The sequence below is a fragment of the Bactrocera dorsalis genome, chromosome 3 (assembly GCF_023373825.1).
Source record: "Bactrocera dorsalis isolate Fly_Bdor chromosome 3, ASM2337382v1, whole genome shotgun sequence".
NCBI lineage: Eukaryota > Metazoa > Arthropoda > Insecta > Diptera > Tephritidae > Bactrocera > Bactrocera dorsalis.
This window is the reverse complement of record NC_064305.1, coordinates 67826342-67844054: the sequence shown is the minus strand read 5'-3', so window position 1 is coordinate 67844054 and position 17713 is coordinate 67826342. Positions and strand designations below refer to the sequence as shown.

General features: G+C 33.3%; 1 protein-coding gene across 9 annotated transcripts in view; it reads left to right on the top strand.

Annotated features, from left to right (window-relative positions):
* LOC105229001 (uncharacterized) overlaps positions 1–17403 on the top strand; it is a 40859-nt gene extending 23456 nt beyond the window's left edge. For 8 of the 9 annotated variants that reach the window (XM_049452005.1, XM_049452003.1, XM_049452004.1 and 5 more), the window contains exons 3-7: positions 8777–9848; positions 11696–11935; positions 13326–13426; positions 15966–16315; positions 16414–17403. In XM_049452005.1, coding sequence (XP_049307962.1) covers positions 9666–9848; positions 11696–11935; positions 13326–13426; positions 15966–16315; positions 16414–17081 — 1542 coding nt within the window. In that variant the 5' untranslated portion in view covers positions 8777–9665 and the 3' untranslated portion in view covers positions 17082–17403. The remainder of the gene's footprint in view (positions 1–8776; positions 9849–11695; positions 11936–13325; positions 13427–15965; positions 16316–16413) is intronic. The other variant, XM_049452010.1, reaches the window with a different exon arrangement.
* The last annotated feature ends 310 nt before the right edge of the window (positions 17404–17713 follow it).

Here is a 17713-nt window from a genome sequence, read left to right as displayed (position 1 = left end):
CGATAGCCGTTGCTCGCGTCATTACCGCTAACTTTTTATGCTACGCGCTACTACATACATACATTTTAGATAGTTTTTAGTTAGTTTTAGCTTTGCAGTTAGAAGCGGGTAATTTACAATAAAAACAAAGTACTGAAAGTGTACGGAAAACCGCTAAAGTCAGTTTATTTAAATATGCTGTACTTAAAGAGTGTCGGCAGAATTGGCAGTGCGTTAACGGAAAAGTGGCGAAGTGCTGGCAATTAACACAAATTAACGCCTTCACGAACGGCGTAAGCGAGTGGGTGGAGTGCGTGACTTGCAGGCGGTGGTTTCTGAGTTCTGAACACAAATTATTCTACAGAATATACTAGAATGTTTATTTTGGTAATTAAAAAGTTGCTTATGCAAGTTCAGCAGATCAACAGAGGTGCCCTAATATTGACAGAACCCCTCATATCTTTGAAAACATTAAGCTATAAGCCACAAACTGGAAAAGAAGCGCCGCAAAATAGTTATAGAAAAATGCATTTATTGCTTCATTGTTGTTATTCTTGTTATAAAAAGTGAATATTTCAACTAATAATAAAGAGAGGCTTGCAAACAACCATAAACCATATAAAACCAAAGACTTAAGCAACGAACTCGAATTTTTTTCGGCATTAAACCAAAATAAAAGCATTGTTTGGGAAACGCTGAAGCAGTTTAGAGCCGGGAAAGACAGAATGTGGCATATATGGCGCATGCACACAATGCTTTGCTGCAGTGTTCTTCATTGCAACTTCGCTTCAAAGCACAAATGGCAATTGTGGCGGCAACTCACGTAGAAAAGCAGCAAGTAAATACGCACAGTCATAATTCCAAATTCCTTAAATGTTCGCAGAAAAGAACAATGTACAAATACGTGTAAAAAAAAGTAAGGGATGTGTATGTTCGAGTAGCGCCAACTTTTTAATTTTAATTAATATTTTTATTTTTAATAAAGTAGTTTTTTGTTTGCTTTGAAAGTTGTATTTGAATGGAATGTATTTGCAATTTTATACCAAAATTATACATAAAGAAGAAAAAATGTTGATTACGATTTCGGAAGCTAACGGGTTTTTTCAATAAGAGCGCTACAGCAGCTTTTTTAAATAAAACAAAAATGGTTTAGGATATAAATGAAACTATTTTTTTCTATGAAAGTACATTTGATGGCGTTATGTATGGAACTCGATTTCTTTTGCATGGCCACCACAGACACGCTTGCAGAAGTCCAGACGCTGAACCCAATTTTCGACGGTTTTCAAGCATAAATTGGCCGACACTGCTGCAATTTCACGTTCGATATTCTTACGAAGTTCATCAATCGTCACTGGCATGAGAACATTTTGTATCGTACCTGTGAATTAATTTTTTTTCCCTAGACGCTTAATTGTTTCTCTGACAGGACGATTATGACGACCATAAATTAGACGTAGCGCTCTTAAAGTTGAGGCCACTGACTCCGAATATCAGGAAATGGCAAACCTTACTGAAGAGAAATGTCAAAATGGTATCCGACATTTCTTTCTAGGTGTTACAAACTTCATCACAAACTTAATATACCCTGTTCAGTGTATAAATCTTATTGTGACATTCGCTGTGTTGATTGTGGCGCTGTCCTGTTAGAACCACTTATTGGTAACGTCCAAACTAATCCAGTACTAGTTCGCGCCAAAAATATTCGGTTATAATTGAGCGGTAGCGATTCTCATTCACGCCTCAAACAGTATTTTTTCGGAATGCAATGCTGACTGCTGGAGTACGTGTGGATTGCTGTCTGACCAATAACACATATTTTGCATATCATATGAAAATTTAGCCAGAAATATCTCAATGATCTTGTAAGGTTGTAAAATCAACTTAATATTCGGTCACATAACTCAGAAATTCGGCGGCAAGAGTGAAGCACACTGAAGTAAACATAACCTCACAATTTCTATTGATTTAGAATCAATACATGGACTAGTTCCGACTTGATCACTCTTTTCATAAAAATAAAAAGGTTAGACAACTACGGAATGGTTAAAAATTTTTGTATCAAAGGGTTCTTCTTTTTTCGAGAATTCTAGTTTTCAAAGAATATGAGATTAAAAATATTTGTTACTATATTTTATGTATTCCAATGAGTTATTTGATGATTTAAATACCTACAAAAAGCTTTTGTAATGTAAATGTAATAAGTTGTGCTCTTCAACTTTGCAAACACCATTGTCCGCCCATATGGCCCTACCCTGTCGAAGCTTAGATATTTTTACCCATTTTTAGAAAATTGATAAAACTTTCTTCGATGCTTGATCGGGAACTGAGATTTAATCCAATCTCTAGGGGCCTTAGGGAGATATTGTTGTGACTTCTGCTTTGAAAAAACGTAAACAATTATCTTCGACAATCTATAACTTCAAAAGAACACTAAGTAACATCCACTTAAAGAAATGTGGCAAATCCTCAAACGTCATGAGGGCAAAAGTTCATGAAATTTTTTCGAAAATAATACTTAAAAAAAATGAGTTGATTGAGGATTTAAATACCTACAAAACACTTCTGGACGGCATTTGTAAATTAAATAACTTGAAGAACACGATTTGCAATCACCATTGTTAACCAATATGGCCCGAATCTGTGAATAATTCTGTTTTTTGGCCTATTTTTAGAAAATTTAGAGATGCTCATTTTGATAAATCCACGACATAAGCAGCTTTTGAACAGATTTTAGATTTATAAGAAGCCTTTTCAAGGCAAGAGTGGAGACGAGATTAAAAGCTGTGATTGAATCCAGTGTCTGTGGGTCTCCGAGGGATACTGTGGTGATTGCAGCGATGAAAAACTTAAAAAAATGTCTCCGATGGCTTAGTATACCATTACAAGAACAATAAGAAACACCCTCGATAAAAAAATAACCAGTGTTGCTCGATTTTTGAAACTCAACATTCAAAATCATTAACCTCAAACTACCAAGACGTGTTTAGCGTCTCTGCAAGCCAACAAAGATCAATGAAGAGCTTTACGTACTCTGCGTTTGGTAGAATTAGTGTTTGCTCTTAGAATTTCTTGATGAAATTTCTTGAATTGCGAAGCTGAGAGCATTCAAATCCACGAAAATATCCGTAAACTATATTTATTACCATAAGCCAAAAGCTACGCTGGGCTAAGAAAAATATCAAATAAAAAAATAAAAAGTTCTGGCCACATTATTCAGCGATATCCGGTGTCGGCATGTTGCGGTTGTCGCGCGGCTTCCGCTCGCCAATAAAAACAGCATTGATTGTTTTAACGCGTTATTCTTTTTATTACCCACACATGTATACATTGTAGATATACATATATACATATATATATGTCTTCAATAAATTCACCATTTATTCATTAGGCTCAGCATAATTTGCATCTGATTTTGGCGCACGCTATAAAAGAAGACAAGCAACACTCACAAGCGACTAATCGGCTAATGTGCGAGCATGTCGGCCAATAAAACCGATAAATTGATGAATGACAATTTTCAATCAAAAATATTTGTACATTCAATCATAAGCAAGCGAAATAAGTGCCACTGCACCGACGAAGTAGTTTTACATGGACACACATACCTTCACACGCAATTGAGTCGTTTTGGTAGCTCGTCAATAAATTACAGCGCTTTAACGCTTAATGCTTCAAGCCGAGCTATTAAGTAATGGTAATCGCACATATTTTTGAGAAGGCGTTTTTTCTGCCGTATTTTGAATTTAATTTTTATACCCTTAATAACTAAGCTGACAATTTAACCGCACTCAACTGGCGGGTCAGTATATAGACGAACTAGTCCCTCAGTTTTTCAGATATCAAACTGAAATTTTGTATGCGTCTTTTGCTACCCAGGAAACTGCTAATTTGTTGAAAACGTCGTTGTGAGTCATGTATATCATATAGCTGCCACACAAACTAAACGATTGGAATCAAGTGCTTGTAAGGCAAACTTTTTTATTTGACGATATATCTTAAAGAAATTTTACTGCAATTATTTTCTGAGTAATTGCTATAATCTCCAAATAATTTGTTCAGATCGAATAACTATAGCGTATAGCTGCCATACAAAGTGGCCTATCAAAATTTAGTTCTTGTATGAAGAGCTCCTTTATTTTACGACACATCTTTACTAAATTTGCCAAGGATTATTCTCCAAGGTATATGTACTATCTGTGAAGAAATTGTACAGATCGGAACACTATAGCATATAGCTGCCATACAAACTGATCGATCAAAATTATTTTTTGGTGTGAAGAACTCTTTTATTTGACAAGATATCTTTACAAAACTTGGCATGGATTATTGGTCAAGGAAATGGTACCATCTCCATACAAATTGTTCAGATCCGACCATTATAGCAAATAGCTGTCATACAAAGTGACCTCTCAAAAATTGGTTCTTGTATGAAGAACTCTTTTATTTTACGAGATATCTTTACTAAATTTGTCATGGATTATTTTCCAAGACAAATTTACCATGTCCAAAGAAATTGTACAAATTGGACTACTATAGCAAATAGCTGCCATACAAACTGACTGATAAAAATCAAGAGAAAAATCGTTTTAAACATTTTTATGGCATTACATACATATATAATAAATTAACCTGTGAAGGGTATATAAGCTTCGTTGCAGTTGTAGTCAACGTTTTTTCTTCTTTTTTATTTGTCGTTGTTTGGCTTGTCAAGTGTCGAGTCAACGGCTTCACAAGTGGCTAAGCCAAAAACATATTCATAGTTTTCTGCTTGGGTGCGTGTTTAAAAATGTTTTGACACTTGAATATACTTACATGCACTTACACACACACTTACACAAGCACACATTTATATATAAAAATATGCGTGGCTTCGAATAGTCGTCAGGAATTTCATGAATGACATAATAATGCCATAAAGTGTGGTGTCGCATTGCTGCCGCCGCCTTAATTGTTTGAAATTACCAAATATTTTTGTTGTTTTTGGTTTTAGAGAATCTTTAATGCGCTTAGACGCAACGAATTTGGCCAAATTACAGTATTGCACAGCATTTTTCAGTGGCTGACATTGATTTTAATTGGTCTTTATGTGAATTACGCCGCTATTTGTCTTCTGTGTGGGTGACAACACACCCAAGCCAAGCCGATTTGTGCTGGAAAATTTAGTAGTCTCAAGGTTTGAGGCATCATCAGAATTAATTTTGCGTAATTTATGATTTTTTTTTTTATTATTATTTGTTGTTGGAGGAATGTCATGTCTGGGAACAAATCTGAAATATTGTCAATGATAAATATTTGCATTTCGTAAAGAATAATAGAAGCGTTTACATCATTTCCGGTGAGCAACTAAGGTGCCATTCTTCTTTATTTTGAAACAATATCGAAATTAATACCAGTTTTTTTTTCAAAAAACAGAATCACCAGTTTTCAACGAAAAATTTTTAATATTTATCAAACATACTTTTTTTATTTAAAGGGTTGGCGGTAGACGATTAAAAATTTAAGGTTTTTTGTACTTCATGATGCTTAATATCAAATATATATAAAAATTACCCAAAAAATAAACAAAAACAAGAAAAATTGATAACTTCTACAGCTATAATACTTGTAGCGTTCATAAATAAAAAAGTTTTCCATACAAGAACTTAATTTTGATTGTTGAGTTTGTATGGCAGCTATATACTTTAGTGATTCGATTTATACAATTTCCTCGGAAATTATATAGTTGCCTTAGATAATAATCCATGCCAAATTTCGCGAAAATATTTTTTCAAATAAAGGAGATTTTCATACTAGAACTTAATTTTGAGCGCTCAGTTTCTACGGCAGCTTTAAGCTATTGTGGTCCGATATTGGCGATTCCTAGAAATGAAATTAAATTTTGAAAATTTCTTGAAATGTCATTACTAAATAACAATGTATTTCTAACCAATAAGCGCTCCTAAAAAACCGTACCGGCAAACCTTCTTTATACCTGCAATATCATGCTTGCTTGACTATTCGTTTAAATTCTTGTGCCAAAACATGAAAAATGCAATAAAAAGGGAAATGTGTCACAAAATTTGTTAGCTTATGAACCTACTTACTGCTTATGATACTATTAAGCGCACTCGCTCTGTGTTAGTGGGGCAATAAAAGTGATTGAAGCGCATTACTTCGCTTGAGAATTCAATGCAAAGAATGAACGAGTTCGTGTCTTAAGTCTTTTGTGCAATTTTGTTTGTTTGCTCGGTCAGCATGCTTAACGCTATGGAATTTGTGAAATATTGTTCATATACTATATCAGCACAATTGCGTTTAATAGAAAATGGGCTTAAAAGTAGTAAACAGTCATGTGCAAAATACAAATAACACTTCATAGAAAGATATTTATTTATAAGTCACGAAGAAATTAATTTTAGTAAAAATAAGCTATTTAACATATTATTATTAGCACGAATTTGCGTTGTGCAAACCTTTTGTATAGTTTTAGTATTAAGTAATATGAAATTCGAGGGTTGATAAAGGTGAACAAGATAATGGAAGATGTCAAATTGACGTATATATGTGACTGCCGATAGGAAAATATCAAAAATTGAACGCAGTATAGAAGAAGAAACAGGCCTATCAAATCAAAAGAAATCAAAAAAATTTGAAAAGCTTTTATGCAGTTCAAATTGTGTAACAAGCACACCATTTTTCTTCCTTTAAAATATTAAAAATTTTAATAATTTTCTACTCAATTTAAGTTTTGCGCACAATGATTTTAAAATATTTTATTTAATAAAATTAATATTTTTTTCATTTAAAATATTTTATTGTTCAAGCACTCTTTTATAATAAGTATTTCAAATTTAAATAAATCTTAATCAAAATAAATATTGATAAAAAATAAGTAAAGAAGTATAAAATACAAAAAAAATTAAATTAAAAAATTTTATTTTTTTATAATTTCATTATAAATTTAAATTTTTTAAAATTAAATTTTTTTATAATTATCAAAAAAAATTCAATTAAATTTTTTAAAATTGATTTTCCTTTAATTTATTTTTAATTTCCTTTTTTAGTGTATAAAAAAATTAAATTAAATTTAAAATTTTCTAATTTAATTATATTATATTTTAATGTATTAAATTAATAATTTCTTTAATCATTTTTTTGAAGTTAAGAAAATTAATTTTCTTTTATTTCATCAAAACTAATCATTTGTTAAATTTATGTTTAACTTTTTGATTTATTATACTTCCTCAAAATAAATTGAAATTAAAATTATTTAATAAATCAATTTTTGAAATTTTTTAAAATTAAAATTTTGTATAGTTATAAAAAAAAATTAAATCAAATTTTCTTAAATTTTTTATTGTATAAAAAAATGAAATTAAATTTAAAATTTCTAATTTAATTATATTTTAATTTTATAATTGTTTTGAAGCTAAAAAAATTAATTTTCTTTTATTTCATCAAAATTAATCATTTGTTAAATTTATGTTTAACTTTTTGATATACTTCCTTAAAAAAATTTAAATTTAAATTTTCGAATTTAATTATATTTTAATGTAAAAAAAAATTAATAAATAAATTGGTTTTTAATCTAAAAATTCATAATTAAAAATTATTTATTCCATTATATATAGTTTAATTTTTTTAATTTTAACAAATTATTATAATTTTTTAAATTTCCTTCTATTAATTAAAATGTATTTTTCTTTTTTTATCAAAATTCAACTTTTTATGATTATTTAATTTTTTAATAAAATTGCTAGCCTTAAATGTTTTGGCAATTTCAATTGGCTCAATTAATTTTTTTTAATTGCGTCATAAAAATTATTTAATGTCATTAATTAAAAACAAATATTTAAATTTATTTATATTTGGATTTTATTTTATTTTATTTTTGCTAAATATTAATTTTAATATAAAAATTCTTGAGCAATAATAAATAAAAATTTAATTTAATTTAACTAATTTTTTAAATTGAAAAATATGCCATAATAAATATAAAAATATGTTATTTATTAGACACATAATCACATATTTTATCTATCACAGTATGGCAAGCTGCAGCGGCCTTTGACGCTTTAAAAAAATATTTATATTTTCTTTTATTTTATTACAATTAATATTTTGATTTGATTTAATTTGATTTGATTTGATTTGATTTGATTTGATTTGATTTGATTTGATTTGATTTGATTTGATTTGATTTGATTTGATTTGATTTGATTTGATTTGATTTGATTTGATTTGATTTGATTTGATTTGATTTGATTTGATTTGATTTGATTTGATTTGATTTGATTTGATTTGATTTGATTTGATTTGAGTTGATAACGATATAAAAGTTTAATAAAAAACTTCTTACATCAATTAAAAATTATTTTGTTGAATATTTATTAAATTATTATTATTTCAATTTTTATTTTATTTTTTATTAAATGTTTGCTAAATAACATTTTTAATTAAATTTGTAATAATTATTATTAAAAAAATAATATTTGAAATAATTTTGATTTTTGGGCATTTTTTTATTTATCATAAAAATGATTTTTTTCTCTAATTTTTTTCTTTAAATATTCTGCTAATAAATGTTATAAAATAGCAAAAAATATTATACATTCATGCAAACATGTGCACATACATCCATATAAACACAACAACGACAACACAAGCACTCATACTCATACATATACTCACCTATTTGCAAACTCATTGAACTCTGCATTAACTCTACCATCCACTTACTAAACAAACACATACGCACATTTGTTGTTGTAAACTATTGAAACATTAAAAATGGTGGAAATTCATTTCATTTCAGCAAAACTAACTGCACACTGAAAGCGCGACAAAAAAAACCGACCAAACAGACAAATACCGAGTTAAGCGTAAGCGGCTTAACGCAACAAAACGCTTCTTCTAACATTGAAACTAAAAAACCAAAACATATTAAATACGCACGCATAAGGCGAACAAAAAAATAAAAATCATAATAAATTTATTGGCAGTGGAGTTAACAATAACAGAATAAAGATATGTTCGAGAAAAAACGCTTTGATTCGAACGAAATTACTAACAACTAAACGAGCGGCTTTCGAAAAGGTGTCACCAAAGCGAGATTGTTGTACATAAACCCATGCCTACATACATACATATCCACATATACAAACATTTATATTGGCCAAATTTAGCATAAGAATAAGCACATTCACCGTAAACGGGACAAGAAAAGAAAAACAACAAAAATTAAAAAAGACAACTGAAATTAAAAAAAATAACAACAAAAAAAATTGACAAAGGCGCTAAAATAAAAAAACAACAACAAAAAATAAAAAAAACAAGAAAAGTTGACAAAAGCGCTACAATTCAAAAAAAATATTCAAAGCATCCAAAGAATTTATGGTGTTGACCGCAACGAACGACTTCACTCAATCAACGACTCAACTCAAACGAAAATACTCAATACGCAGAGTAAGCACGAAACACACTCAAACGCCTCGAACATTCGCACAGCATCCAACACAAGCTTTTGTCATTGAAACGAGACGTGCTTTATGCTTTTTATGCCGTTATTGATTTTCATATAGTCTCTACATACATATACATACATATATACAGACGTATAGCTGTATGTGGCAAACTTTGCTTTTGTTTAATTGAAAATTTTTATATTCAAAAATCACAACAACAACAACGAAAATAACAACAAAATGAATTATGAAAAGGCCATCGGTGAAACGCTGCAGTACGAGAGCAACGGCAACGGCAAAGGCAGCTACAACAACAACAACAATACAAATAGCATACAAGCCTTTTGGAATGATCAGATAATGGAGCGCTTCATAAAGGCCAATTTATTTATGATTTGCTGTGTGGCGGCCGGCTTGCTACTGGTAAGTGACAAACACAACAACAACAAAAACATGTATGTATAAGTTTTAGTTACACACAGACACACATGTCGATATAGCGCCGCCGACATGTGTGGAAAGTGCTTGGTTTGTTTAGATATTTCCGTTAGTTTGAGCTGTATGGTGGCAAGTGTTATTGTAACGGTTGTTTGCGGTGTCAGCCATGCGAATTGATAGCTATAATTACAATAACAAAAAGATGCCACAGTACAAAACGCTAAGATATAATTGGCAATACAAAAAAAAACATTAAACAAAATAACAAAAACAACAAAAAAACTACAACAACAAGCAGCATCAATATGTTGAAGTGAAAAACAAGTAAATGAAAACGAAAACATTTGCTGGTTTTGTATTTACTTTTTTTCTTTGCAATCAACTCAAATATTTCCTAAACACACGCCAACACACACACATGCTTATAAAATCAACAGTTACCATATAATTACCGCTATTTACGCAAATAAGCATGTTAAATGTAAACAATCAAAATAAATGCCCAACAACAACAACAAGAGCAGTGCTTGCATTGTGTAATCGATAGTCGCAGCATTGCCAGCGCGCATAGGTGAAAACAGTTAGACAACAATTAAATATGTAACATTGAAAAATTAAGTTTTTCTCTCTGTTTGATTGGCCGCTTAATTGTTTGATTGAGCGATTTACTTTCGCTTTCTCACGTTGATTTCGTTGCCTTTGTTTGCTGGCATCTTTGTTGTCTGCGTTGCATGACTGGCGCTTTTTCATATGTACATGCATAATACCGTTATTTATTTAATAATGCTGATTTAAATGTAAATTAATTTTGTTTGGTGTGAAAATTATTGTTAATTAATAACTTTTCCATTTTTTAATTTTTTAATAATTTTTATTAATTTTTTTTGAAAAATAATATTAATAATAAAAAAAATATTGTTTTTAGACCTTTAAAATTTTTATAGTGAAAATTCAACTATTATTTTTATTATTTTTTAATTTTCTTTTTATATTTCTATTTTAAATTGATCTTTTTCTTCTTTGCTGGCTTAGACACCGCTTACGCGGTTATAGCCGAGTTTACAACAGCGCGCCAGTCGTTATTCCTTTTCGCTGTTTCGCGCCAACTCGAGATATTAAATGCAGCTAGGTTCTTCTTCACCTGGTCTTTACAATGGAGTGAAGGACTTTCCCTCCTTCTGCTTTCACCGGTAGGACCATATCGAATACTATCAGAGCTGGAGTATTTTCAATCGGACGATATGACCTAGCCAGCGTAGCTGCTGTCTTTTAATTTGGTGAACTATGTCAATGTTGTTGTATATCTCATACAGCTCATCGCTTCATGCCTCGAATTTAAATTAAATGCTATTCGAACTTTTTCATGATCGGGCAATGGAACGTCTGTTCCATCGTGGAATCGGGTTCGCCTTCTCCTGGCGCGTTATACTTTCACTGCCATTCAGCAGGCTGAAGAATTGTTTTCTCCATAGTTTCAGATGATCTGAGTATCAGTCACTAGATGCTCTCTGAGGGTTCTACAAGAGTATGCTCCGGTCTTGAAACTTTCTGTTAGTCACAGGCCAGCTTATTAAGTTAAGAAGAAGAACAATTTGGCTAATAATGTTGGTATTCAAACTCATGATTCAAGATCAAGTTCTTGCAAGGAATTTACTCGTACACTTTGAGCAACAACCAATATAAGAGGGAGACGAGCTTTTGAGAAAAAAACTATAGTTAAGATTCCAACCGAACTTTACTCCACCTTATTCTTTTTTCATATACTTAATTTCATAAATGTATGTACATATTCACGCTATCAAAATCACTAACCTTTCATATTTCCCCATCAGATCGTCTATTTGGGTGCGTTCTCGTGCGAAGTGTCTTGGATATTGGAAGCGCATGGCGATTTGCCTATGTCATCGTATATACTTTGCACACAATTCTTCATAGTTTTTGTGGCAACAACAATACTCATACATGGACTGGTCACCGGTTTGCCGTGGGGCCTGTTCGCATGGTCAGTCGTTATTGGGCTACTTTCGATACCGGAACTGATATTTGTCATGATTATGACAACGCAGCACTGGGTAAGATACATTTATATGTATATAAATAAATAAAAACATGCATACATACGTACATAAATATGTATATATATTTTATATTAATTTTGCTTACTCAGTCATGTACTGAAGAAGAGTAGGGAAGAGAATTTGAAGTAAGCCAGAAGGAAATATGAAATATTATTTCTATAAATAATTTACATTTATAATGATATTTATCTTTTCGTTTCTGTGCTAATTATTGTCAGTGGCGTAGCTCGAATTTTGTTACAGAGGGGTTTAGTGAATCTTCTGCTTTCACTTAAAGGTCGTACAAACAATAGCTGAAGACACTGGCTGTGTACACTTTTTTCATACATACATATGTATGTGGATCATATTTATAGATCATATAACGGTAAATACGATCCACATGAGAATAAGGTGAACACAGCCAGTGTGTCAGCTATTGCTTATACGACCTTTAATTGTCAATATCTCAAAGTTTGCCAAGACAATTTTTTCCTTTGTGACTTCATCGTTGAGTTTAGATACTCATCCGTATTCTCTGATCGCACTAAGCCATATTTCTGTGAACTTCAGATCTCAATATCAGAAGAATCTAGCATACTGATGATTCTCGGTCTTTTCTTGCTACTTGGAAGTGAAGTAGAGCTTGAATAGTTGAGCTTGAGCCAAAATAGTTTTAAATCGACGTTTTACCTTTTCTAAATCTCTTAATGAAATTCTAGAATAAGAAAGTTTATTAAATAACACAATCAGCGGTTTGAAGTGACTTTAAACTAGTAAATAGTTCCCACTGAAAAGACCTACATCACAAATAAATTGTACAAAAGTTGAAACGTAAATTAAAAATTTTAAATAAAATAAATTTGTATGAAGTTTTTCAACTTTTTTGTTGCAGGGGTTACCAAACCCCACAAAAATATATATACCCCTCCTCTAACTACCCCTCTGCTTATAATTATTTGTATTTAAAATGTATTTATTCATCGTTCTATGAAGTTTTTTAACTTTTTTATTCCGGGGGTTAGCAAACCCCCCAAAAATTTATTTACTCTCCTCTAATTACACCGCTGTTTATAATTATTTGTATTTAAAATGCAGTTTTGTTATCCCTTCATGAAATTTTTAATTTTTTTTTATTCCAGGGGTTACCAAAACCCCAAAAAATATATGAACTCCTTCTCTAACTACACCACTGCTTATAACTATTTTCATTTAATATATATTTTTTTCATAATTTTATGAAGTTTTTCAACTTTCTTATTTCAGGGGTTACCAACCCCCCAAAAATATATACCCCTCCTCTTACTACGCCGCTGCTTATAATTATTTGTATTCAATATGAAGTTTTTTCGCCATTTCCCTTTTCACTTTATCAATCTTCGCTTTTAACTCTCTTTTTTCTCAGGGTCTACAATCGGTGCATGGACTCACTGAGCTCATTTCCTACCTCGTAAGACTGGTGATAAATTGCTTTGCGTTAATTTGTGTGATACCAACCGGTATAAGGTAAGAGCAAAAGTTAAAACTATGAATAACATTATGAAGCAAAAAGCCAATCCACAGCAAAAAAAGTCAACAACAACAACAATGATTAGCCACTTTGAAAAGCGTGTAACTTCATAAACACAGTGAGCATTGAAATTTTACTTTCGACCTTGCCGAAACTCACTTTTAACCCACATTTTGCAACTGGTCTAGGAATCAGGTTCGCCGGCAGGTGTTGTGGCATGCCACCGCTTTGCTGGCGATGAAATAAACGAAAGGTTGCGAATATTTTACATGCTTTAATCACGACAGCTTATATGCTTACACACATATATGTATACCAACATACATATTTATGTGTTTATTTATGCAAGCGAATTGACTGACAGGTGTGTATGTGAAGGAGGTGGCAGACCGCTGTGGGAAACTTTAAAGTTGACACCGACATGCGTTGTTGGTGTAAAAAGCGGTGCATTCAATTTAAAAAAATTGGAATATTTTCCTTTTGTTTTGATATTTGTTCACTGAACAGCAAAAAGTCGATTAGCTTGGTTGGCCGAAGCTTTGCAGTCGCTTCTTTTAATAGAAGTTGAAGAGTTTTAATTCGAATCGACCATTCCCACTAAATTTGTGATATCCGCATATCTAGCAACTCTACATTTCGTTTCTTTGCCTAAACCTTCGACAATAGCCGTATCTTGAGGAACCACTTTGGTAAATGAAAGGCAAATAGTGAGCACAGAAGACCAAACGTCGCAGTGCATTCCTCATCATTATTCATTCAAAACGCGTCGCGATAAAATTTTGCGCCAGATTGGGCGAAACAGCTTCGGAAACGTACGCTAAAATTGTAAGAGTGTATGGTGATAGTGCTCTTAGTCGTGCCCAGGTGTTTCGATGGCACAAAGAGTTTAAGGAGGGGCGTGAAAGCGTGGAAGACGAGGCGCGGAGTGGGAGATAACTGCCTTTTTTGATAGCCGTGGAATCGTCCACAAAGAATTCGTTCCACCGGGGAAAACTGTGAATCAAGTCTACTATTGCCAAGTACTCGAAAGATTGCGAAAACGAGTCAACAGGGTGCGCCCAGACATCGCTCGTAACTGGATCCTTCATCACGACAACGCGCCGTGCCACACCGCACTCAGCGTGTCCCAGTATTTGGCCTCTAAAGGGATCGCCGTGTTGCAACAGCCGCCTTATTCGCCCGACATGTCACCCTGTGACTTTTTTTGTTTCCTAAAACAAAACTAAAGGAACCCATTTTGAGTCGATTACGGACATCCCGGCGGCCGTGACAAGAGTACTCGCGGACATCCCAGTCGAAGCGTTCCAGAAATGTTACGAAGCATAGAAAACGCGCTGGAATCGCTGTATAGCTGCCCAAGGGGACTACTTTGAAGGGGATGGCAGAGCTATAAAATAATTTTCAAATATACGGTTTTTATGGAATCAGTCTCATTACTTAATTGTCATACCTCGTACCATTCACATCGACTTTTAACTACATAGTCTTATAGGGCCGTTTGAGAGACGTAATCGTGGAAAATCGGTCGCATTTAAAATAGAAAGTTTCACCACTGTTTCACCAAGCCATTGCACCGTGCCACAAGTCCGTGAAAACTATGGCAAAATTCCATGAATTGGTTCTCGAATTGCTTCTGCATCCACCGTCTTCTCCATATCTGGCTCTCGGCGACTATTTCCTATTCTCAATATCAAACGAATGCATGATGGAAATATTTTGAAGCAAAGAACAAATCGTACTACAAAAAAGGTATCGAAAAGTTGTAGGGGCGCTATAATCAGTATATCACTATGAACTATGTTGAATAAACAGAAAATGAATTTTGCCAAAAAATGTGTTTTATTATGCTAGGGCGGGGACATTTCAATTGACCTGTTAACTTTTTATTATACTTTATATTTATACTATTATTTTCAGATTTTTGCCGATAAAATTTGGAAGATATTTACTGAAACGATTTCAATTTAACACTTTCTTCCTTTTTCTATCACATTTTCATGAGGCAAAGAAATCTATAAAAGTTTTATTTTTTTAAACTTTAATGAGAATAGCAATTAAACTTTCCTTAACCTGAACATTTAAGACCAAAGAAAGCGACTTCAAAATCACAGCACGCAAAAATGTATGTGAATTTTCACTAGCGGATTTTTGCAGTTAATTTATATTTATATTATTTATTTCATTTCTTCAATTTTGCGTTTGGTTGCGTCTGCCGAAGAGCAATGAGATGCAGGTAGGCAAGTAAAAGTGCAATTAAAATGCTGATTTCCAGTGCTTGCCAGTGAAGTTGGGCAGCAAAACGCGTTGAAACTTTTTCGTGCGTTACATTTTTGACTGAAATATGGCTGTTGTTGTTGCTGATTTATTAGCTAATATTATGTGCATGCCATAATAAGTGGCGCGCTCACGCACTGGCAGCTTTAAAATATTTCTTTTTGCTTGTTTTTACATTTACGACTTGTGGGCGAGTTTGTCGCTTAAGTCTTTTGTTTGCATACGATACCCTCTATTAACTGCTCCTTCTTACACCCACAGATGGCGTCGCGAGACACAGGTGCTGACACAACTGCAGGGCTTGGCCACACGCCTCCAGCTGCAGACGCCGCCGCCGAGCGTGCCGATCGTGAAGGCCGACTCGCGACGCGCCAGCAAGCGGCGGCAGAGCGGCGCATTCGAGAATGCCGGCTACGAGGTGAGCGAACCGACCAAGATCAATATGGCCGGTTCGCAGGCGCAAGGCCTGAACATGTACAACAACAATAATCCGTTGTTTGGCTCACAAAACGAATTCAATGCGGCGATCTTCATGCCACAGTACATGCAACAGTTCAACGGCCACGCTTACGGTCACGGCGGCAGCGGCAGCGGCGTGCAGATGCGCAACGGTGAGTGACGCAACAACCATAATAACAACAACAACAAAAAAAACAAAGCCAGCAAAGTAATTAATTGCGCGTGCGCATTTTTTTCATTTCCGTTTCAGCCGGCAATCGCGCCCAATCGCTCATGGATCTGCGCTGCACGCTACCCGGCATGTATAATCCGCGCTACGTGCTCGACACGGAGGACAAAAACGGCAAATACTTCAACATCACCATTGACGACCTGAAGAACAGCATACAGGACTCGAACAAGCACCAGCCACCGCCGTCGGTCATCGGTTCGGTGAACGATCCCATCTACTGTTCAATTGAGCCGAAGTTGCCCACACCGCCGCAGCAACGTCAACGCTCGCCAGAGAAGTCTACGCAGGCGTCGTCGTCGTCGGGCAAGTTGACACGCAACTGCATTTCGCTGGAGAATTTGGATGGCATTACGAAGGTGCAAAACGAGTTGACTGCCTATGGCAACAATCTGTTGCAGAACTACACACAACAACAACAATACTACTTGGCCATGCTAAGCGGTTATTTGAATAATCCGGTGCACGGCACGGGCGTGTATCGGCGGCCGTCGAGTGGCTCGGCCGTGGGTCCCTTCTCGGGCACCGTGTTGGCACAACCCCTGCCGCGGCGCAACTCACAACAGCTGCAGTATTATGGCGGCTTCGACTATGCGAACTACACGAATCCTTACATAACGGCGAACAGTAAGCTGTCGCTCGGCAATGAGTCCGACGATTATCGGAAATATCGCGATGTGGCGCTGTAGGCGCGTGGACGCGTAGGCGATGTTTTGTAGGTTATGTTTTTAGGTGCTAATGGATGAGTCAATGTTTACTTTAGTGTTTAGTTTGAGGTTAGGTTATATTTTTTTGATAAATATTTAGGTTTAATAAGAATATTGATATTTTTGGGTTAAGACCACATAAGCACTGATTGTCTATACTTATATGATTGAGGTTATGAACAAATAATTTGATTTAATTATAATAATTGACGCAATTAAATATGTACTTGTAAAAATTAACTGGAATAAATAATGAAATAAAAAATATTAATGTTAATAAAAATATAAAAAGTTCTAAATACATTTTTCAATTTTTTTTTTTTTTTGAGTGCAAAAATTGTAATAAATAAAAAATTTTAATATTGCATTAAAAATAAAAAATGAAAAAAAAATATAAAAAAAATGTAAATAAATTTTTGAATACTTTTCTTAGTCAAATAATTGGAATAGAGAATGAAATAAAAAATTATTAATATTGTATGCAAAAAAAAATAATAAAAAATTTTAAGTAAAAACGATTGACAATTTTTTTTTGGGTTAAAAAAATTTAAATAAAAGATTATTAATATTTTATTAATTAAAACAAAAGTTTTGAATAAAAATATTGGAAAATA